This window comes from Eleginops maclovinus, chromosome 6, assembly GCF_036324505.1.
Source record: "Eleginops maclovinus isolate JMC-PN-2008 ecotype Puerto Natales chromosome 6, JC_Emac_rtc_rv5, whole genome shotgun sequence".
NCBI classification, from domain to species: Eukaryota; Metazoa; Chordata; class Actinopteri; order Perciformes; family Eleginopidae; genus Eleginops; species Eleginops maclovinus.
Window position 1 is genome coordinate 20684601 of NC_086354.1, and position 23606 is coordinate 20708206.

At 39.8% G+C, this 23606-nt stretch overlaps 1 protein-coding gene across 3 annotated transcripts in view; it reads right to left on the reverse strand.

The window, feature by feature from the left end:
• The window catches only part of LOC134866537 (piezo-type mechanosensitive ion channel component 2), a 76036-nt gene that overhangs the window by 46507 nt on the left and 5923 nt on the right, over nt 1-23606 (reverse strand). For all 3 annotated transcript variants that reach the window (XM_063886754.1, XM_063886753.1, XM_063886752.1), the window contains exons 2-8: nt 22376-22471; nt 17608-17733; nt 10507-10549; nt 7539-7701; nt 5903-6167; nt 4966-5176; nt 877-1051 (exon numbers count right to left, since the gene is read on the reverse strand). In XM_063886754.1, coding sequence (XP_063742824.1) covers nt 877-1051; nt 4966-5176; nt 5903-6167; nt 7539-7701; nt 10507-10549; nt 17608-17733; nt 22376-22471 — 1079 coding nt within the window. The remainder of the gene's footprint in view (nt 1-876; nt 1052-4965; nt 5177-5902; nt 6168-7538; nt 7702-10506; nt 10550-17607; nt 17734-22375; nt 22472-23606) is intronic.

A 23606-nucleotide genomic window follows, 5' to 3' on the forward strand; every position in this document is an offset into this window, starting at 1 on the left:
TGGACCTTGGAGTCGTAACTTAACGGGAACATGTCCCCCACATCATGCTGGGATGCATTCTGCCCTCACGCTTTGTCAAAATTAGACCAGCGGTGTGCCAGATATCACCTGAGCGACGGCGGACAGCGATCGACCGTCCTGAAATCTTCCATCAATAAAGTTTCTCTGATCGCGAGGCCACCTGGCTGCCCATTTAATCTAATCTGGTTCTATTTCAGTCTGCTGTCTGGATCTAGTGAGGAGCCGTGTGGAGGTGTGGTGTGTTGAATAGACTCCTGCTTTTACCTGGCCACTTACAATATTATCTGCAATAAGCATTTAGCTTATTGTATTGATTTATTTTTCTCATTTTTTATTAATTATTATTCTTCCACTAGTTTTATTTTTTCATTGTTATTTATTTTAATTGTACTGTTTTATGTCCTATATACTGTATTCTATTTTGCATTGTAAAAGCAGCGTACGCCTAGAAGCGATACCTATACTGTAGCTGCTGTGCCTATGACAATAGAGCCGTTGAATATGGAATACTTTAGCAAAGATTTGAGTAAAGGAAAGAGAAGAGAAATTTGTTAGAAGTCTTGAGGCTGCCTGACATACTTTTACATATTATAAACGAACAATAGTGTAAATCCAATCAGGAGAATCAATCTGATGACTTAAACCAGAAAAGGGCACCACAAAAATCTCATCCAAGCTGTTATATTTTCAGTTTTTCTTAATGGTTTGTGTAAACTGCTAAGGTTCAAAAATCTGCCACTTGCTTTTCATTCACACTGTAATACAATTAACCTGCGTGACCGATTAGCGGACACATCTTCCTGTAAATGTCACAAAGCTGTGAACTGAAACACTCTCATTGCATTTCTGTCTCACCGTCAGCTGATCGATGGGTTCCTGCAGCCAGAGGCGGATGAGCGTGGCCAGGGTGTAGTAGAGGAGCAGCAGCATGATGGGATTGACAAAGTGGTACCACTTACGCTCCGGGTGCACGATGAGCTTCCACGTGTAGGAGCAGTCGGTCTGGATAATGGGGGAGATGCCAAATACTCTGCAGAGACAGAGAGAGAAACAGAGAGACAGACGTATGAGGACTGGAACCATTGCCAGGATTTGAGTTATAAAATCAGGATCTTTGAGTATAACTTGGCAAAAGATGAAATTGTAATGACATGGAATTAATATGTTTTCTGCAGCACCTGTCCAAAGCCGTACATTGCTTCACTTTCAGTCCATATCTGCTGTATGTTTCTCCAACTGTAGGGCATGCAGATGGTTATCTACACACTGACTATATATAAGTACCTGCAACAACTCCACTTCAAATAGTCTCCACTATTCTGTTGATGACATTCCTGTAAGTCAAATTTCCTTCCACTCTCTAACCTTGGAATCTGTGAAACAGCACTGACGCTCAGCTTCTGTGTGTCCCACAAAGGATGCTATATGTTTCACTCCTCTTCCTCTGAGCAAAACAAAGATCATGTACTCCACAGGAAGTCTGCTGACGTATCCCAGCGACAGCCACACAGATCTAGACGCCTCCCGAGTCTCTTTTTATCTGTGCCATGTGGAGGAGTGGACGCGCCCCTCTGACCCCATCACACTTCCTGACCGGTTTCTTGTTGCAACCGGGGGGGAAAGCCCACTTGTCACATGACTGGGGACTTCCATTGTAAGGAGGAGAGGCAGGAAGTGGAGTGGAAGCCAGGCCTCTCAACAGCCTCACTCGACACCCGGCCGACAGCAAGGCCAAGTTACTGTCAACAAGCACAATTAGGGCGGCACTGAGGGGGACTATTGTCCAATAGTAGCTACACGTATTTACGACCATAAGAGTTTCCCTCAGACTGTCTGATTCTATCTGGGAGACTTTTATGCATTTTATGGAAAACCAGGATATGTCTTAAGCTTTGGACAGCGAGGAAAATGTTTATACATATATAAAAATACTACTATTATTATTTGTATTTTTGTTTTATTTTTTATTGTAATTATTCTTTGTATTTTATTATTATTATGTTTTTATATATTATATTATTTAATATTCTTTAATATTTTTTTATTATAATTATTAATTGTATTATTTTTTATTATTATGTTTTTGTATTTATTTGTTATTTTTTACTATATTCCTGTATTTACTTCAACTTAAGTAATGTCATGTAAGTGAATGTTTTTTATGTATTTGCCTCATTATTTTAACATTGTTGTCATGAACAGGGTTTAGTGTTGTTGTTTTCTATGTGCTGTTGACAACGGTTAAATAAAGACTGTCTGAGGGTGGCGGTGCAGAGAGGAAACAGGCAGGATCAGAGGAGTGCGTGTTACTTTTTTTCATCAAAGTAGGCCTCAGTTTTCACACAGCGAGAGACAGAAATACCTCAACGCTGCGGAAAGTCAACATGAACACATGAGGGCAGACCTCAGATGATTAAATAGGTGGCTTGTGCGTGTAATGAGCAATCAAAGAAGACTCAGAGTCCCATATTTACTGCCGTTTACTTAATGAAGCAAATGGAGCTGCTTAGGGTCTTAATTTGGGTGATTATTTAGATGTTTAGTCGTATTTACTGTCCATTAATGGTTCCCAACCTTCTGACCTCATGACCCTTTAACATGAAGAAATGTCCATCAGGGACTGAGTGTGGTTACGGATTATGAGCTGCGGGTTTACCTTTCTTTTGTCTCATTTCAAGATTTTAGAGCCCTATAGGGGGAAGTGACATTCTAGCATTTTACTTTCCAGACATTTAAAGTCCTGAAAAGATTACAATTTACAGAATTTCTTCACCAAACGGGTGAAAGTATTTAGCATTTTACAAGCCTAAATGATATTTCAGTCCCTGTATAGATAAAATAGAGTATTTTACAAGCTGTAAGTATTGTTAGAAGCGTGAAGTGGGAAAATATCCAACTTTTGAGAATCCTAAAAGGTGAAGATGTCAATTTTGCTAACTTGAGGGATTTTTAAAAGCCTTGAAGTGTATTTTTTTGTATCTTTTTATATGTTGAGCCATTAATTTGAAACCAATGATGTGAATACTGCTGCCACTGTATAGTTAGCCCAGCCTGCACAGTTTAAACAAACTATTAATGACTGTGCAGGTGGTGTTAGAGGGGTCCATTCATTCTAATGAGTTTCCTAACAAGACGTCCATCAATGCAGTGTCTGTAATCACACCTTATCTGCCATCTGACCCAGGAGAAGGATGGGCAGGGAGCGGGGTTTGTTCAAGGCAGCCTCAGCTATACATAGCTGTAAATAGCCTCGGTCCTGACACACAGCAGCACAGCTTTCAAATGAGAAACTGTGAGATCAATAAAACCCTGCAACACCAAGGGCAGCAAGACAAAAGCTACTCTGAGACAAAAGCTACTCTGAGGGGCAAATTCACAAAAGAATTGTGCGGCTTTTGTGGTCGCTAAACCTGTGTAAATAAATCAAAAGTAACTAGTTAGAAGTATCGTCCCTCTCCGCTCAAACTCATTTATCTGGGACCAAGTGACAGGCAGAACAAGACAGTCATAAATAAAGGAACAAAGCTCTACTACCTGTCAAACAAGATCAGGAATAAAAGAGGTTATTATGGAAGTGTATTGTGAATTTGACCCCGTGACAACAGTGTGCAAAATGACTGAACAGCAACGTGGCATATTTCACGTATGTTCTGTTTTTTATATCATCTGCATGTGTTTTAGCCGTTTGCACTTGATTGTATTTTTGTTTGGAAGTTATTAACCGTTTTATATTCAACCCCAACATTTGTAATGCTTTTGTCTGCATAATAGCAGTCATTAGTTTAGTTTTAATACGGTGGGATGGGCCTTTCTGACATTTTTGTAGATTACATTTTACATAACATCAGTGAGTGATTTGATGCAGATTCAGATTCAGAAGGAATTTAGATTAAATATTATCATTCTCTGCCTTTAACCATGATGTAACATTCAGAGGATTGTTGTCAATAAAGCGTTATGACTGACTTTGGCTCAGTAAGAATGTGAAAATAAAAGCTATACAGCATAAAACATATTAGCATAATAGGGATATATGATACACTTATTAGTATTAATAGGCATCTGGACTGGCTCAATGATCCTCCTTCAGATAATCCCTGTTTTGTGAATCATCCAGGGTGGTGGTGGTCTTAATGTGTGTTTTTTAGTAATTAGCAAATAAACAGCATTCTTTACATTCCAGGTTGTCAGTCAAACAGAGTGAGCTTAGAGACCGGAGGAACTTTCTGCTACAGAGTTTGTATTCATTACAGCAGTGACTAACGCATGCTGGCAAGATGTGCAACGCTGTGGCTGAGCTCCGACCACAGCGCTTCACCGCTGCGGCCACAGACAGCTGATTGTCTCCATCTCATGCATAATAAAACATCACTGGTTGAAGAGCCTAAAAGCTCTGCTGTTGATATTGATGTGCTGTGAGTAGGAGTTTGATATATCTGCCCTCAAGCTGGGTTTGCTTATTTCTCTGCCTTCTTGTTTGTAGCAATACTAAATATTTATTATCGTTTAAACAAATTTGCCCTGGGCGTTATAAATACATTTGAGTGGAAGGAGCGCTGGCCGCTGTGCGCTGTCATCACATCATTTTACTTTCACATTAGCACGGAGCATTAGTTTGGGCGTGTGCTGTTTAACTAGAGGGATACAACGTCAACGATTTATCAAAGAGAAAGGGGATCTAGTGGGCGTCAAGTCCATATATTGCAATTTGTGTCTAAATTGAGCCATCACTCATTGTTGTTTAGCAGAATTTGTTTTTAAAATGAATGACTCATCCCTTTCTGTGGGCAGAACGGACGTCAAATAATCAAAATCTAGATTAACTGCATCTTAACAAACAGAGCTGAAACAAGATTTTTGTTCATTTCGACTGATATAAAAAGTAGGGTTTTTTATTGTTAGGTTCAAAACAAATGCCACAAAGTTAAAGATTTAAAAACTTACACAGTAACATTGTCAGCGGGGATGGACTCCTGGAACAACTGGAACTGGTAGAGGTAGAGGACGATGATGTGTCCGGCGCTGAAGATGGCCATGAGGACGCACATGCAGCTGAAGATGAGCGTCTCGAAGGTCCGGCAGAGAGACCACCAGGTGCACAGGAAGAGGAAGATGAAGAAGTACACAGCCGAGGTCAACGAGGGCAGCATGATACCTGCAAGGATAAACACATATCAGAAGACTGATCAGGATGGTTGTTATTCATCAGTTTTTGCTATAAATAAAACACAACACTTTGGAGGTCAATTGTTAAATTTGAAAAATGCTAACTTAAATGTTGACGTAATTTCCTCGACCCTACAGCGCTCACACCTCACATGTATATAAACAATAGATACTGTTTGACTCACATGTGTTTGTAATCCATTAAACTGGTGCCTTCTCCCATTTACACTTTGTGCTTATACACCATTATTTTAGGAAGAGAATAGGGGAGCACAGCATAAAGCAATGGTTTCGAGGATGGAGTTCTGGACTCGGAAATAAAAACACACTGTATTCTTTTCTATTTTGAATTAGTGGCAACTTAAAATCCTCAAGACTCAAACAAAAAAGTAGTCATCTTAATCTAAATAAAACATTTAATTGACATCTTATTACATTAAGACCGTGTAAGGTCACACATTGCCTTATTTGTCAAAAGTTTGGGAACCATCTCTAAAGTATGTTTCATTTTTCAAACACCCATGATTTTAGTTTCATAGCACAGCTGATGAGAGCAAACAGCTGCCTGTGGAAAAGCGCTTGTATTTCTTAACTACATTCTGCAAATCAAACCCGAAGCACACTTGAGAGTGTCACACTGATTTCTAACAACATTCTAACTGTGATGCTGTAAGATGACACACAGATTCACTCTTCATCCCCCGTAGCCGCTCACCTGTCATGCCCAACAGGATGGTGACCACCACCTTCCCTGCAGTCGTGATCAGGTTCCCGATAATCTCCTTCACTTTGGACGCCACCTCGGCTACGTGGCGCAGGATCTTCATCTTGGTGCTCTCCTTTGCTTCCTCCTCCTCTTCCTCCTCTTCCTCCTCCTCCAGCTCCTCGTCCTCCTCCTCATCCTCCTCGGCCTCGTACCCCGCCTCGTAGTCCTCCTCTAGCAGGATGTTGTCGTCCAGGCTCAGCTTCTCCTCTTCTTCCTTTATGGGGGGGGGGGGTGAAAGTGACAGTATATGAATGATGAATGTTGCAGCTGGAGGTCAGAGCTCTCCAAGGTGCTGAAAACTGTTTCCTACAGGTAGCACTTCTAGAAACAATCCCTGTGCATACTCCAGTTGTGCTTATTTAAGCATATATTTGGCTGCTTGAGACATCATCATTAACCCACGGTACAGGTTTTCCTCTGGAAACTGATGTGGGCTTGAGATATTGAGTCACTTCTTCCTTGGCGACTCTATCTAACCAACTGTGTGTCGCTGTTTTCCTACAGCCTCAATAAAACAGGGACATAATAACAAGTGAACCATTCATGGGGCTTTATATAAAGGACTGAAGTTCTAGACAAAGAAAGTAGCAGGTGGTACAAAGCCTGTTTAGACTCAAACAACAACTTCAGCTCAGATGGTTCACTGACGGATTTAAAAGGCTGAACACAACGCGGGCGCTATATATGAATTCCTGGTGTTTCTCAGTAATGGGGAGCGCTGCCATCTGTGCCAACGTGAGCAGCTCAGTGGAAGAGAAAGTGAATGTGGATTTAATTAACACTGAGTCATAAAGAGAACGGACGACTTGCCAGGGGATGGGGGGCTTTATTCCAAGTCATCAACACTCGCTGGGAACTCGCTACTCAAACTCCTGTTCTGTTTATGACGCTCAATGTCGATGTTACGTATGAAGCAGGAGTAAGTTGGCCACTAAAGTAAGGGAGAAACTCTGATCAGTTTTGTACAACACGCTCGTTGGGGATAAAAATAGCGGTAATATTCTCAGACAAGATTCAAGTCATAGTCCTTGATATTAAAGTGGTACATTTAGGATGAATGTTGTCATGAAACCACATTTCTTCACTTCACTGCCACGCACACACTGTAGTGAGGATGTGCAACGCTATGGGAAATGCCATTATCCCACATCCAGAGATTGTTGTTCCTGAAGACATCGCCACAATTTACCTCATCCAAATCAGTACGTTCTTTCTTCTCAATATTCTACATTCACAAAAAAAGACTCCTAAATATTTCCTTATTTCTAGTATTGTAAAGTAGGCTATAGTAGGCTACGTCGAAGACTTAATAAAGTTACCATAGCTTGACTAGTTTGACTCCCAATCTTATTTCTATTGGAGGTTCTTTAATGCCAAATGACACCAATAATAACAGTCAGATGCCATGCAGGGTCCGGGAATCTTTTACATCTATAAATCTAAATCAATTCACTGATTGATTTATTATAAACAATCATCAGTCGATTGTACGGTGAGAAATGCTCAACAGGAAAAAGTGAAAAAAAAGAACAACTGCTTGTCAACTTTTCCAGGCTGCAGTTCAAGCACCCCAGATGAAACCCACTTGTTCCTCTGCTTCAAAGTCGGTGTTGTACTGGGCCATGTCCTCCGGCGGTCTCTTCTGGACCAGACTGCGACACAGCAGCCAGATGGCCAGGCCGGCCACAAACATGCCGATGTCGGGGATGAACACTCGGATGCCGTTCCCCGCATCTGCACCAATCACACTGTGGACAAACAGAAATCAGAAGGAATCACGCTGACAGAAAGCTTGTGTCGTCAACGTCAGACGGAAACCCAATATGTTCCAAAACTTGTCATCTGGAGCAATCATGCAGGCTAGGATGGCAACAAAACGCTGGAAAATGGGACGAGTGAAACAAATGTAATGATCACTTTTAATGTAAAACAGTTCGTCTAGGAAAACCCGGGACTTGTGGTTTCTTGTTGACTTCACTTGGATGAGTAACATAAACATTTGTGCTGTCGTGTGTTTGTATCTTGGATAATCGTCTCATGTCATCTCCCTTCGTCTCTACTAAATCTTCATGTCAGCTTGATTATTTAAAATGAAGTTCAACAAACTCGCTGAAGTTGTCTTGAGCATTCCATCCCGACCATCTGCACTCAAACTCATGGGAACAAATATTATTACTGCAATTATCCTTCAGAAAACTACACCTGTTCCCATGAGTGCCTGGGAATCTGGATTTTCTTTCATTAATCGACAGTAAGTTAAACATGTGTTAAACTCTTCTGCTTTTATGTGGCGTACCACCCACTTTAATGAAATCAGCCTTGCCTGTTTTAAACATATTGTAGTTAAAATTGAAGAGTGAAATTCCATTCAAACAAAAAGGCTGTGAGAAAACATGTTTACTCCCTTTGTTCATAAGAAGGTGGTATGACCAATAAGCTGTTTTTTCCCCATTAAACTGCATCAAATAAAAGGCTTGAAACCACTTTAGATTTTCCAGATTTAGCACGTTATGCTAAGGCTTATTGACTTATCTGAGTTATCTTCACTAATAAAACTGTGCACTGATAATAAACATGTATAAATAGATCATATTTACTCCAGGTCCAAACAGTGTGTGTGTTTTTCATTATTTGACTAAAATGTGACATTGTTTGATTTCCTGTGGTGATATCGCTGTGAGCAAACAAAGCTTTTGTAACATTTGTTAAGCGTCTGCTCACCTCTCACTAAATACCAGAGCGGTGATTCAAACAGGAAGCTGCACAGTGGCAGCCAGCTGTTGCCATGACAGCCTCAGAAACGTCAGACGGGATGGTTTTTTTTGTTAGTTTTTTTTTGCCGCCTCAGGACAAGATTTACGAGGTGTCATGATTGCATGTAGAATTAAAGCAAATAAAAAATGTCCTTGAAATGGCTAGCAGGTTTCAAAACGCACTTTAATCGTCCCAACCGACTTCTATTTCAGTTTTACAACAATCACACTTGCATCCTGTGTTTGGCCACCAAAGGGTTTTCTTTACATGTCATGCTGAGCTCCAAGTGTAATTAAAGTGTTTTTCATTTAAAAAAAACAAAACTGACTCTGGCGTTTCTGTGGTGCAGGCTGCAGTAAAAAGCGGGACCAAATGTTTGGATAAAGCTTGAATGCAACTGGTCGCTTCACACAGGAACAATCTCCTTCTGGCCTTCAATGGATATTTAGCTTATAAAAGTTAACAAGTTGAAAACTAATCAACGCCATGGAAACACTCGGATAAATAAATGGGACAGGCTGCTGCTGGCGAGGTCAATCTAATCAAGGACGTCTGTTTCCATTGCGCTTTATTGTTATGAAGCTTTGTGCATCCTCACGTGGATGAAAGAGATGGAAAGCGTCAGAACCAGACGAAGTTGAGCCAGAAACTTTAATGACTTTTCCCCCGCTTGTGAGAAAATTACAATAACATTAGCAGAGCAAAGACCTGTCCTAACTGCCTCGCGCTGCAGGGGAAATTACATGTGAGGCATTGGCTAAAAACTACAAATACGAACACTAGGAAATATGTCCTAAATGACATAAATATTTGGTGTTTATAAAGGATTGGAAAAGGTCAAGCTTGAGGAAACTGAAGGATCCGTCTGGTTGAAAAGACACCAAAACAGCTGCGATTTTTAAACTTTAGACTCCATCAACTCTGCATTTTCCTCCATACAGGACGTGAAAGGGAAAGAGCATCTGCCAAGGCAGCAGTAAATATTGTATACACTGCGTATGATCCCTAACAAAAACAGGTAAATGCAGCCGGGATAAAATGTTTACGACTCTACTTCCGCCACTTACAGTATACTATCCACCGAGGGCCGCTGAGTACTGGAAAGAGGATGTGGCCGAGTTTGGACATTCCCGTACTTAGGAAACCGCATCTAACACGATCACGGGGGTGTGAGGAGACAGAGACAGCGGCGAAAGCTTTGAAAAATAGGTCTCTCGACTGATTGTCCGACGTAACTGGGTTTAGTGTTCATCAAGAATCCACAGAGGGACAGGTCAGGAGCGTTTTTAAACCCCGATGACGGGCCAGTGCTGCTAAATGTTAAAAGTGGTGTTTAATGTTATTGTGGGTTTGCTATAATAAGGACACTTTGCAGAGATGATGCAACCTATAAGAGGGGAGGACAACCAGGTCTGATCTTTGACAGGTGGGAGGAATATTTTCATTTTCTTTAAAGGCTTTGCTGTTTATTCTGACAAAATACATGTTTTGGATGGTCATTACACTCCTTTTGTATCAAATAATCCTACAACTTCCTCAAAAAAAGCATCTAGTTTTTACAATACTTCGAAAATCTGAGTAAAAATGAAAAGAATCCACACTTTATGCCTCATGTTCGTCAGGAGAAATGTGATTTACAGATATTCAAAGGGATTTATTTTCTGTATCTCATCAAGCTTGCTATATGACATTCAAAATAAAATAAATACACTGACAAAATGTTAAACAGAATCATTTTTCTAAGCTGTACATGATATTTTTGTGGGTGCAATTGTTGTGAAAGTGTTGAATTTTCTTACCTTTCAAAGCCAATTTGTCGTATGGATTTCTCCCACGTGGAACCTGGAGAAAACAGGAAGTCAGTCAGTCAGTAAATCAAGAAAAGATATACACTTTTATTAACAATTGTATATCATAGTCATTAAAAAAACAATAGCTTTTTCTTTTAATATAAAGTATGAGGATCTAATGCGTAGGAGTTGTTTTCCAGCCTCTGACCAAACCATTAACATCTGCTTCAAATTTGTAAGAGCCAGGAAATAAATCACTTTCAGCTGATAATTAATCTCCAGGTGAATAATTAACAATCCTTCTGTTCTGATGGGAAATAAAAACATTTCATGTGAGCTTTGTTTTCACGGGACTGGTTGAAGTGTTCCTGAACGTCACTCCAGCACTCAAAGAGAGATTTCCAGGTATTCAGCCGGCACTCTGTGAACAGCAGTCGAAGGTTGACTGGCCTTTGTTTCACCGCCAAAGAAAACACGACGTCAGTTTGAGCCTCGAGGATTTCTACTCAATGACATTTGGATGTATCCGGCTGTTTTGTTGGTGTATTAGAAAACTAATTAGGTGCTGAAGTTTCTGGTTTATGGAGCGCAGTGAAGGCGTACAAACACACGTCAGCAACTCAAAACAGACAGCGGAGAGTGCTTCTGCTGTGTCACCTGTATGCAACTATTTTCAGGAGGTTTTTTTTCCAGTAACAACAGCATGAAATGTTTAAATACAAAAGAAAAGAGAGGGAGGAAAGGTCTTTCTCCTAAATGACCCGCAGTATCCAGTAAAGGAATGAGTCACAGTGTAGGCATTTTGTCAGGACCAGGAAACTGAATTCCACTCAAGGTGAATAAAACTGTAATGGACTGTCAGTGCAAAACCCCGGTGTGTCTCTATTACTCATCAGTTTGTAAAATAGCTGCAGGAAATCACAGCATCGCTATCACAGATGTTATGAGCTGTGTGGTTTGATGTGGAGGAAAGAGTGCAGACGATACCTACATTTCTAAAAAATAAATTAAGAAAACATCTGTGATGGGAGGAGCCCGCATGCCTAACCCCTGACATAACCTCTGACATCAAACACTTCCCCCGCAGACGTCCTCCTACTGAACTGTGAGAAACTGTCCTCCTGCAGTTTAAACGTACTGATGGAGGACAGAGTGACCCGACTGCAACACATCACACTGAGGGAAAATAAAACGTAAAACAGGAGGCTTTCTTTAAGCCTAGGTGCCATTTTTTTTTTTTTGAAATCACAGCCTTTTCATTATTTCCTAAAACTAAGCTAGGTTGATTTTATTTTGGGTGTTTTTTTCCAAGAGAAGAAGGCTATATCTCATCCTATCTCTATGTAAGAAAAAATATCAATAAATCAAGGTCCCCTATTATGCGAAATGCACTTTTTGATGTGTCCCCGGTGTGTAAGGAGACTCACAAAGTGTCAGAAAATACAACTCTCTCTTTTCCTCCTTACTCACACTCCCAAAAAACGGGGGTACAAATGAGCCGAATCCCCTCCGTAGCACCTCTGTGTCTCTGTGCAGGATGTCTGCAGGAGTTGTTGTATATATAATACATATAATGTCTCTGTTCTAGTGGTAAACACTGAGAAGTGTTTCAGAAATAATGCTTGATGTGGTTTGGAACATAATATGGGGTTTAATCACGGCAGCGTTTAGCTGGGTTTCTCCGTTAGAAACGTCTCTCTTCAGAGAGAGCTGCATGACGCTGCAAAGGGGCGTGGCCAGCTTCAGACCAGCTCAATATAAAGCGACAGTCACAGAATCAGCACCTCAGGAACAGGGCTGAAATAGAGGGGGATGAGGCATGGCTACAATGGGGGATCTGTTTGCTATTTTGAGCAAAACACTTCACAGAGATGTTTCGTATAGTTATTGTGCTACAATATATTGTTCAAATACAGCATAACAGGAGACCTTTAAGGGAAATAATGAATAGAAGCCAAATATATTTCATTAATATAAAAAAGCATGCTCTCTTTTTTTTGGCTTTTTCTAAGTCCTAGTGGTTAAGACCAGGGCTAGACTGTGTCTAGTGGTTTTTTTAAAGTAACTATTTACTCAGCCTTTTCACTAGCCACAATTTTGTTTTTGGAAAATGACGTTGTATTTGATTAAAGTGGACTATGGTGTGCTCCAATTTACTTTAAGAACAAGTTGTACAACCCTTTGAAGTGTGAATCACCACTGTTTAATCAAGAGTACATTAAACAGTAAAATTCAGCCACAATTAGGTTGTTTGTGAAGCTCCTACTGCATAAAAACATGCAACCAATAAAGATGTTAAAAGGAGTAGCTTCCCATTGCAGAAGTGGTGCAGGGATGTAGAGGATGCTTGAAAACTTATATTTATTTTGGTTGTATGGCTTTATGTACTGTGCCATTTATAAATAACCCTAAGAGGAAATGGTTAGAGTCATGCCAGATACTTTTACAGGAGCAGATAAGGTCAATTGATGTTGCTGTAACTAATAAACATCCACAAAGGTTCATAAAGGTCATAGATGACTTAATGCCTCATTTACATCTTCAAATATAAACTCTCCAGCTAGTGACCACCGGCCAAACACACACTCTTACAGACAGTCCAAACATCTGCAACACCTAACTTCACACAGCCCAAACTGAGCCCACAGGTGTAAGAGGAAACCAATAACATCCAGGAGGAACGCCTGAGGTTAAACCAGGCCAGTCGGATCCGCAGAGGAGGAATATTGTGTAGCACAGCCTGGACTCAGTGTGGAGGCTTCTGGAAAAGAGTGTGAGACTTTCTGCCCGTTGAGGCAGAGGCCGCTTTCCACCCTAGCTGAGCACCAAAAATACCTGTCCTCAGACTTTATGTGAGCATCATAAAACAGCTTTTGTACTTGCTGGGCCGTTAACCTCTCGACACAGCATTGCTTTGCACTCTCTCTTCTCTATCTCTGGAGCCTAACGCCTTTTCTGCAGGGAGTGGTGATATGCAGCGTCGACCTTTCAGCACACCATGGCTGTAATCAGACAATTGGTATGCTGAGAGAATTTAGAAAATGTCTCACATTTGGGAAACGGAGGGCGGTTAAGGTCAACAAAGGGACTTAATGTAGACTTTTCCCAAGAAACTGGTGACAAAACACAGATTCCACAGGCTGCTAGTCTTTATGAGCTGCTGAGATATATATTGTCAGCAGATAAGAACCAAATAAAATGTGCAATTCCTTCCTTTTTTTGATTGTTTCAACCTGCTTTACCTCCAGATGGCTGGGGGTTGCCACAAAGGACAATGCCTGTAATGAGTTAAGACAATAACAGAAAGGACTTCTGTATCTGGCACTCTTTGACGGTTAGTACAATGCCCATCATGTCGAGTCAGCAAAGAGGAATCACTCCAAAGAAAGCCGGCTCCGGCTCATCTGGCAACCAGTCACTGACCTGCTCTAACAGCTGGAGGTGTTAGCTTTTTTGGAAAGGTTTACTCATTCATACTCAACTCAGTTCACTGCTCTAATGGTGTATTTGGCTGCGAAGAATAAAGGAAATTATATGAAGCTATCAGGAGGGAGGATAAGCACCTCAGCGCAAAACGAGGACTCTTTGTTTATACTTGGCTGCCAAAAGGAAAAGGGTGTCGGGGGGCTAAATGCCAGACATAGAAATCAGAGATAAGGCATTTACCCAGAATAAAGGCGAAGGATCCAGGGGACAAAGATTAATGCTTCCTGTCCCAAAAATAAAAATAGGATGACATTAACTTCAGGAAGTAAAATCCAACTGTATGTATACAAGTCATTACAGTGGAGGAGTCAGCAAAGAGCCTTACAAGAGCTGTTGCTTTACATCATAAGACTGACTTTTTATGATTTTTCAATTAACCTCTTTAGTGTCTCTTCAGCTCCATGAGTTCTTTTATTATGAGTGTGAAGTTATATTTCCACAGCCGGTGCCTCATCCACCAGCTGTTAACTTGGAAGCGATTGCTAAACAGCCCAGTGCTCATACAGGGGCTTTCCTGTTTAATGTGGCAGGTAATGACTCAAGATGTTATTTATTCAAGTGCCAGTGGAGCTTCATGATACACAGTCTGGAACAAAACCCTCAACCCTTTCACTTAAAGCAAAAGTCCACACTCAGCAGGTTTGAATAACAAAGGATAAAGGCATTCATGTGGACCAGCCTTAAATTGTCCAAAACCTGTGTATACTCTTTAGTCTTGAAAGTAAAGTGTTTTCCTGAAATATGTTGGACAGATAGACAGATGGATAGATGGATAGATGGATGGATAGATAGATAGATAGATAGATAGATAGATAGATAGATAGATGGATAGATGGATAGATGGATAGATGGATAGATGGATAGATGGATAGATGGATAGATGGATAGATGGATAGATGGATGGATGGATAGATGGATGGATGGATGGATGGATGGATGGATGGATGGATGGATGGATGGATGGATGGATGGATAGATGGACAGATGGATAGATGGACAGATGGATAGATAGTCCTCCGGTAATGAAGATTTGCTGGTGTAAATATTTATTCTGCCCTCTCGTAACGGCTGTGTTTGTTCCTCCCTGAGGCGATAAAAGTCCGCTCTGCCTTCTGAGCAGAGCTGGCTGGACTTCCACGTTGGAAAGCGAGTTGCCTCCATTAGAAAGAAACAAGTCATCACAACACAAGGTCAGGGTCTGTCCAGCCTAGACACATTTACATTTTTACAGATTGATACAGAGTTTCATGAGAAGCTCAAGGCCAACTGTTAACACCTTCGCAACTCTGCGTCAGACTTGCAGAAAGAATGTCTTTTTTAATGTCGCCATGAGGCACAAGGGAGCTAATTACTTTTTAGGGAATGTGTTGGATTCATAAATGTTTACGATGTGACAAAATGCAATAAGAGTGAGAAAAATTCTAGAAATTATGAAGTGTTTTTAGAGACCTTTTCCTATAAATGGAGCATGTCTTAACTCAGTTTTCTGGATGGAAATGTCCTCACTATACCTCCTCTGGTGATATACATCTTATTGGTACGAGTTTAAGCTCAAAACAACAAGTAAATATCTCACTGTTTTAATCTTACATGAGTTCTGGGAGTGATCAACTTATCAGGTATAGAGGAGCTGATTCTAGATTTGAGCATCTGAAACTGTGTGTACTCATGGGACTTTGTGGCAACTGTCCAACCCTGTCTGCTACAAATTAAGAAATGTAAATGAAACATAATGCCACATGACAATGGAGATTTTCCACAACATTATAAGGAAAGATTTTTCATTAATTTATGTCCATAGCTGAAAAGATGATTTGCCAAATGACCCAAGTCCACAAATGATTAGCTTGCTAGCTATCTTAGCTAACACTAGCTAGCTAAACCATTAGAAAAAACATGATATTGTTGGTTAAAGTTTGAAGCTTGGGACTGCACTCTCCTATCTCACTTTTACAATGATGTGTAAGAGGTCAGAGAAGCTCAAATTACAACACTCACTGCTGAGGAAGACATTACTCTACTATATCTTTACATAGCAACTAGTTTTTGCTGCTATAAGGTTAAAAACCTCATATGTAGCTTATAGCTTGAGTCAGAGTTCAGGAGTTATGCAGAAAGCTACATTGCAGCTTATTCGCAGCTCCTTTAAAAAATGTAACCACACTCTGGGACTATGGAGGCTCCGAAACTGTGACTATGTCAGTTCGGGCTGCTTTTGTCTTCTCCTACAAGAGTAATCCCAGTAGGAGTGGTTAAGAGTGATGGCAATAATGAAGCAAGTTGAAAAAAAGGTCAGTTATTATCAGTTTTTCACAAATACCCAGCAAAGACGTTGCCAAGTTTATGAAACTATGTTAATATGGCAATCGCAGCAAATTATTCTCATATTTAGGAATGAAATGAGGCAGACCATCGTAATCACGGGAAAAACGTAAACACAGATACCATTAAAGGACAATTTGGTCCAATTAACGTACAATGCATTTATTTAGAGATGGAGGGTGATGGAGGACATGAAACTATAAAGAAAAACACACTCTGTATCTAGGAAGCAACCTCCTCTATTACCTCAGTTATAAATCCAGTTTTAGTCGGGCTGAACATCCATCAAGTTGCAATGCTATTTTTTTATCGCAAAAGCAGCAATTTTTTTAAATGCTTCACAATCTAGACAAATAGAGGGTCAGAAGCACCTGGCCCCTTCAGCATCACACACACACTCACACACACACACACACACACACACACACACACACACACACACACACACACACACACACACACACACACACACACACACACACACACACACACACACACACACACACACACACACACACACACACACACACTCACACACCACACACTCAGGGGAAAGAAACAACTTGTAAAATGCCACCCACCGGTTTTAATGGTTGCAGTACTACCGGGTGCTCCTACTGCACTTAGTTAGGTTCGGGGAAAGAGGGGATCTGGTTTCAATTGTGTCATGTATCAAGTATTTCAGAATCAGAATAGGAATACTTTATTTATTCCGGAGGGTGTTAGGGTATTGCAACAGTCTCTTCATTTTAGAATTGAATAAATACAATATTGTTGGAAATATATCAAATAAAAAAACATATAAAGAAATAAAGTTGTTAACTATTAAGATAAAAAAATGAAATTACAAAAATAATAATATTAATAATTAAATATAATTTATAATAAATAAATAAAACACAGATATAATCCCCCCAGTTTATGAGTCAAACTACAAGACCAGACAGTAAATATAATCCAGTTGTGTTATCCTGCATATAAATGTATTTAATACAACATATTTTTTTATATATATAAACATCATTTTTAGGGAAGAGTTCAACCTAAACAGTTTATCCAAATAAATAAAACATGAAATCGAGCTTTAAGGGGTTGAGTCTGGCTTTATTAGTCTACTGTCTTTTCTAAAACATACAAGTGACTTCCTGTATGCGTTTCAAAAGGTCTGCAAACAGAAATGAGTCAAATCCATTCTGCACCTTCATCCTTATTGACCGGTGAGGTGTTTTAATTTCAGCATTCACAACTAACATCAGTACCTTCAGAGCCACGCACATAGATGCTGCAGTGTACTGTACTCACAGTTGAAGTCGGGGGTGATGGACTTCCCGGCCAGGAGGCTGTTGACGGTAATCTGATAGATGATGTGGAGCAGCACGAAAGACATGCTGGTGAAGCAGAGGGACTGCAGCAGGCGCCCTGTGTGGCCTGCAGGAGGAGGAGAGTAGATACAGTGAGTTCACCAACACCACCACCACTCACTTTAAGGATTTCCACATGTCAGTTCTGCCGCTCATGCACGGCAACCCAGAAAAATTTTGTTTTTCTAGACACAGAGAGCTGACTGCAGTTTTAATATGTTTGGAGTTGTGCAACATTAAAAAGCATGGATGAAACCTGGAGTTGATTTGAAGAGTTTATTTTACATAAAGGTGGAGGTCAGTAGGAGAGCATCCAAGGAGGATCTCATTTGGCTGACGATGCTATCCAAAGCAACTTACAATAAGTGCAAAAACCATAGAGATTCAAACCCCGTCCAACAAAGAACGTGCAGATATATTCAATTAAAGCAAGTCTTGCCGTTGTTAGTGTGGGTGAAGCTTTTTGAAGTGCTTTTTGTGCTGTGAAAAGCAAAGATTATTTCATATAACCTTCTGGTGGACCACAAGACCTTTTATTCTCTCCAATTCATAGTAAGAACAAACCTTTTGTTCCCAATTTTATTCTTTAGGTGGTCTTCATGGTGGCGTTTTGTGTTCGCAGGAAATTACAGATACTGTACGAAGGAGTCGACTGACCCGGGGTCTGTCTTCAATGTAGGTAAAGAATAAAGCTGTCAGAGGACATTACTGATCCTGGGAGCGAAGGATACGCAGTGTGAGGAGCTGCCACACATGGGCAACACATGGCTATTTTATAGTGCACCTACAGGTATTTGGGATAATTTCAGTAGTTGTTATGGTGATAATTCTCAATTCTAGGATTAATCAGACCCCCCCCCCCTTTTGTTTCGGTAAAAACGTTTTCATTCTCAGGGTAAAACAAACTTTATGGGACTACTCTTCTTTGATGAAGAAATTAAATTATTTTCCTCATAAGCCTTAAGATTATAATATTCCACATATCTGCACAGTTTGGTCTATTCCTTCTCCAGGGCAACATCTCCATCTCATTAAATTGACTGCGTCTTTGCGGGGAACACAGTTCGTATTGCACAATATCCTGGCTACAGTGAAACACTACTGCTTAGCCTTGAGCCATCGAGGGCTAACTTTATCAAATGTGGGCAACAACAGACCATTGCAGGCAAATTAAATGTTGAAGTGAAAACAATTTGTGCTAATTTCCCATTGTTAACTCCCAGGGCTTTCACAAAGAGGGAGAAGAATGCTTGTAAATACGGAGGTATGAGGACTGAGGGAGCTTCTCCTTCCAAATTTGTCCGAAGTCTCTGGACAAAACAAAAGCTTTGGCTCTGCATCCCGTGATTCCTATTTGTAAAACCGCATTTTTGTTGTGTGACAGCCACCGTCTCGGTTGCCCAACGGTCCTCAAGCTTCATGACTCAGTCTCCGAACGCCGTCCCATGAGTCCTTTTTTACAGCCGTCCAAAAGAGAGGGCATTGTTCAGTTTGGACCAACATTTGGAGCTGATTTAGCCACATGCTGCTGCCAAATCATGTCAGAGAGGGCCAATTAAATGTTTTGAATCCCAGTGTGATCATAAGCTCTTTTTGAGAAGACTTTGCCAGCAGTGATGGATGTAATAATATGTAATGTAATATGAAATAATCTCAAACATGTACACAACTACAGTATAGGGGAGCATTTCCATTGTTATGCTACTGTATACTCCTACAACACTACATGTTTTAAAACCAATGTTGTACTTTTTTACTAGTATTCACACACATTATATATAACTACTACACTACCTTATGCCATGATGAGTTATTTTACTTCTTTAAGTTTGATTTAAGATATTTCCTGGCCCGAGAGTGCATTTATTCAGAGAAACAGTAGTGAAGGTGGGCATATGCTAACCACTCAACTATGCAGTGGAACCACCTTTAAGTTGGTTGGATGCAAATAGATACGTCTTTTTACTTTAGAAAGATTCTGAATGCATTACATTTGTTTAAAAGTATTTTCAAACTGCTCATTTACTTGAGAAAACTTCAGAGTACTTTTGGCAGTACTTGTCTTAGGTCTTAAAAAAGATGTCATAAAAATAGATTTAAGTAAACTCTAAAGTAAGTGATGTGTTTAATCCAGACACCCTCTGTTAGAAGTCTACTATCGTAAACATAAACCTGATAAATCATCCGTAACATCAAATATTTATAGAAATTCATGCAACAGAACTAAAAGACTCCCCAAAGGGAAATTGTCATCTTGGTGTCTTTTCAACGAGGCATATAGCACCTGCTGTAAAGGCTCTTAAAACGCCCGCTGCCCATATGAGAGCAGCCGTTTAGAATTTGTTCACCTCCACTGAGAGTTGAATGCCTTCGATGTGGAGCCAAAAACTCCAATAACGACATTAGAGAGTGAATCCCAAACAACAGCAGCCCGTTGCATAAGATACTTGTTGTCTTGTGAGGATTGGAGTCTTGTTTACTGACATATCCTTAGGCACAGCGCACTGTTGTGGCTTTTTAAAGCGAACTCCATCGAATGAATTATTCATCATGTCATACATTTGGTTTAACTTAACTTTAAGTCACAACAGACAAAATGAAACAGACCATCAAAATGAAAAAACAAGGCAAACATAACTCTCTCTAACTCTCTTTTCTGCACGACGAGATCTGGATGAGATCTGTTTTTGTGTGAGTTTATACTGTCAGTGTGTATTCTTCATGGATTCTATAGATAATTAAAAGAGCAATTACTGTAACTCTCAAATTCTCATTATCTATTCAGGATTATAACCACTAAAAAGCCCAATTATAACCACAGTTGATCCTAAATGTATACAGTCCTGAAGTTAAACGGACAATTGATAATAAAGCAATCATCCTCAACCACATCCAGTTGTTACTTCTAATCTAATAAACTGGTGTGGCAGCTAAAATAAATCCCTTTTTCATTCAAGAATCTGACAAATATTTACCCAATACGATTATAGTTTCCAATCATTTTATATTCAGTCAAAAGTAATCCAGTGAATAAAACCCTGCTCACTGAAACGTCCTCACTCTGCGACAAAAACAGCTTTAATGAGATGTTATTGGTTCTTTTTAATTATTAAAATAATGAATTTAACTAACTTTGTTTGATTGTAAATGAATCTTTGATAATATTAACTTTAACAGACACGTGATTAAGTGTTAAGAAGTCTGTTTTATCAAAACCTATCTAAATCTGGAGCCTTCTGCAAGTATTTTTTAAAACTTTTTCAACTCATTTTTTGAATTAAAGTAGTTTTTTTATGACATATTGAGATTGTTGTTTGCCCACCACACCATGTTAACGCGGTGTTGAAAATAAAGATAAATATGGATGAATTAAATCTACCAATGCGTGTAGATTTTACTTAAATCTAAATAGTCAGTAAATGAACTTTGATTCTAAATATTAAGTCTTACAGCCCAGGAACGATGCTATTTCTGAGGCTAAAAACATCTTTAGAATAAAAATGTTTTAGCTGTCTTGGTTCATTGCAGTCTGATTTGTATTGTTGGTGTTGAAGTATCCTAAAGCACTACACTGCATTATCTTAAATGGAATGACCGGACACTTTACACTAATTAGACCCTGTAACCACTATAGGTTGACCCGCGTTTGAAGTCAACAGCTATCAGACACACGAACGCTTGAGCACTACTAGAAGACTTCTCTCTTATTGATGAGAGGGTAAGTGGTCCACTTTCTCTGCTCCCTCCTTTACTTCCTGACTGTTATTTCAGCTGGAGACGAGCACAGACGGCTCTTCGGACTGGATGTTGTTCCCGCCGCCAATATAGGTTTATATATAATTAAACACTGCATGTGGTCTCCTACAGAAACCCACATTATGTGTAGTGTTTTGCGGTGAGTGGAATGCATAAAGGCGCGGCTAAAGTTGGCGACCGCAATCCCACATCCATCACCCGTAAGGAGAACAGTCACCTCGGCCTCATAAACCTCAGCCTGTGATCAACAGTATATTTCTTTAGAGGACAAGGCGCCGCTGAATAGTCATGGAAGCCGGTTTGCCAGCTTTGAGGAGGGATTTCATTTTTCTGAAGTCTTATCTAAACCAAAATACCAAATACCATTGGCTGAATTAACTAAAAACACTTGTCAAATGGAAGCAGATCATGCTGTTGCGAAATCAACCCATCTAAGGAATCAGCGAAGCCTTAGGAGCAACTTTTATACCCCTCTGTAATAATAAAAGTGGTTAGCCATTATCAAAACCAGCCCTCATCTCAACTTTCCTCTTCTGGGTCTTTTTCTGCAACACCATGGCTTGTTAGTTTAGTATGTTATCATCTTTATGGACCTTATCTGTCAAAATAAACCAACCGAGCCTAAAATGTTAATTATGATTTGGTGGACGTTAGATCCGACCCTGATGGATCACGTCTTCCTATCTCAGATCTTGCTGGCTTGTGGATCTTTTTTTATTTTTACAGATGCACTAACCTATATTACCCTTCATGGGCTGAACTATGAGCCAAATCTATCCTCATCTCAAGGAAATTCAAGTCCCCTAGAGGAGGGCTGACTTACATTACAGAGAACAATATCGCAAGTCTAACTGGAGGCTTTTTGGGAAACAGTCAAGCGTCTCCAGGCGATGGACGGAGCCCAAGCCATTGATGTGTCAAAGTATTAAAGAGAGATGAATTGAAGATCTTACCTTGCATTGTTGTGCTTGTGGGCTCCGCGAAGAGTGGGATAAGCAGGAGATAGATGAGGTAGACGAAGGACAGGCCATTGTACCTGAACAGGCAAGCTGCAGAAACAAAAAGACACAAAAGATACAGATTAAAAAGCAATCGATGCATTTTAAGTCCACAAATTCAACAGTTTCATTATTGCTTTTTGTAACATTCAACAGTAAATAAAGTCCAGAAGCTGGCAGTGGTCTAATAAGCTGCCTGAGTCGTCATTGAAATCAACTTAACACAGATTTAAGAGAAACTTGTGGCTAAACGTAGTAAAATGTTCCAAGTGTAGAAAAGCTGCTCGTAGTCGTTAAAGCCAGATCGTTCCTCTAAAACTTTCTCACCGTCATCTGGCCTGCATCACAAAATGAAACTGAGCTTAATTGAGTCATTCAGTGCATTGATGTTTGTTTTCAGAAACAATAATCACCCAATATTCGCTGGGTGTCAGGAGGAACAATTAACTAATCTCTGCTCATTACTGCTGCACAAGAACAGATTAATGTATCATATAGAAGATTTCATTTGGCAAGAATCTCATGATACTAAATGGACTTTGAGCATTATTGAAACTGGATGCTTTCTTAAAAAATCTTTAAAATCAGCTAAAACTAAAATGTATAAAAGAGTGGCTTCAGGCACCAGGTGTTTAATACACATTTTGGACCTCTGAGTTGGGAAAACAGGAAAACCACTTCTGGATGCCAGAGAATAAAAAGGAAACACGCAGCGTGAAGAGTTCGAAATTTCAAGACCAGTGTCTGAATATAATGAAGTACTTGGTATAAGTCTTTTAGATCGATACCTACGTTGAGATTTGATGTTGATTCATTTAAATGTTTTGCTATATTTGGTTCACTTTAATTTAAGTCATCGATGATTGTTGGTTTAATAAAGACACTAAGAAAACATAGCATTATTTTTTCCTTAAAAACTGAAACAATTAGAAAGTCAATCAAATGGTTATTTTAGCAACCATTTGGATAATGCTGCCAAACATTATGTGTGTCCAGCTTCTCAAATAGAAGGATCTGCCAATTTTTCTCAGCTTTATTAAATGGTAAACTGTATATCTGTGGGTTGAAGACCGTGTAATGAGACGGATATTTTAGAGAACAACAATTAACCAAGAAAAGAAACCGCAGATTAATCTATAAATGAACAAAGCCTGTTGGTTTAATGCACTGTTTCACTATTTAGGAT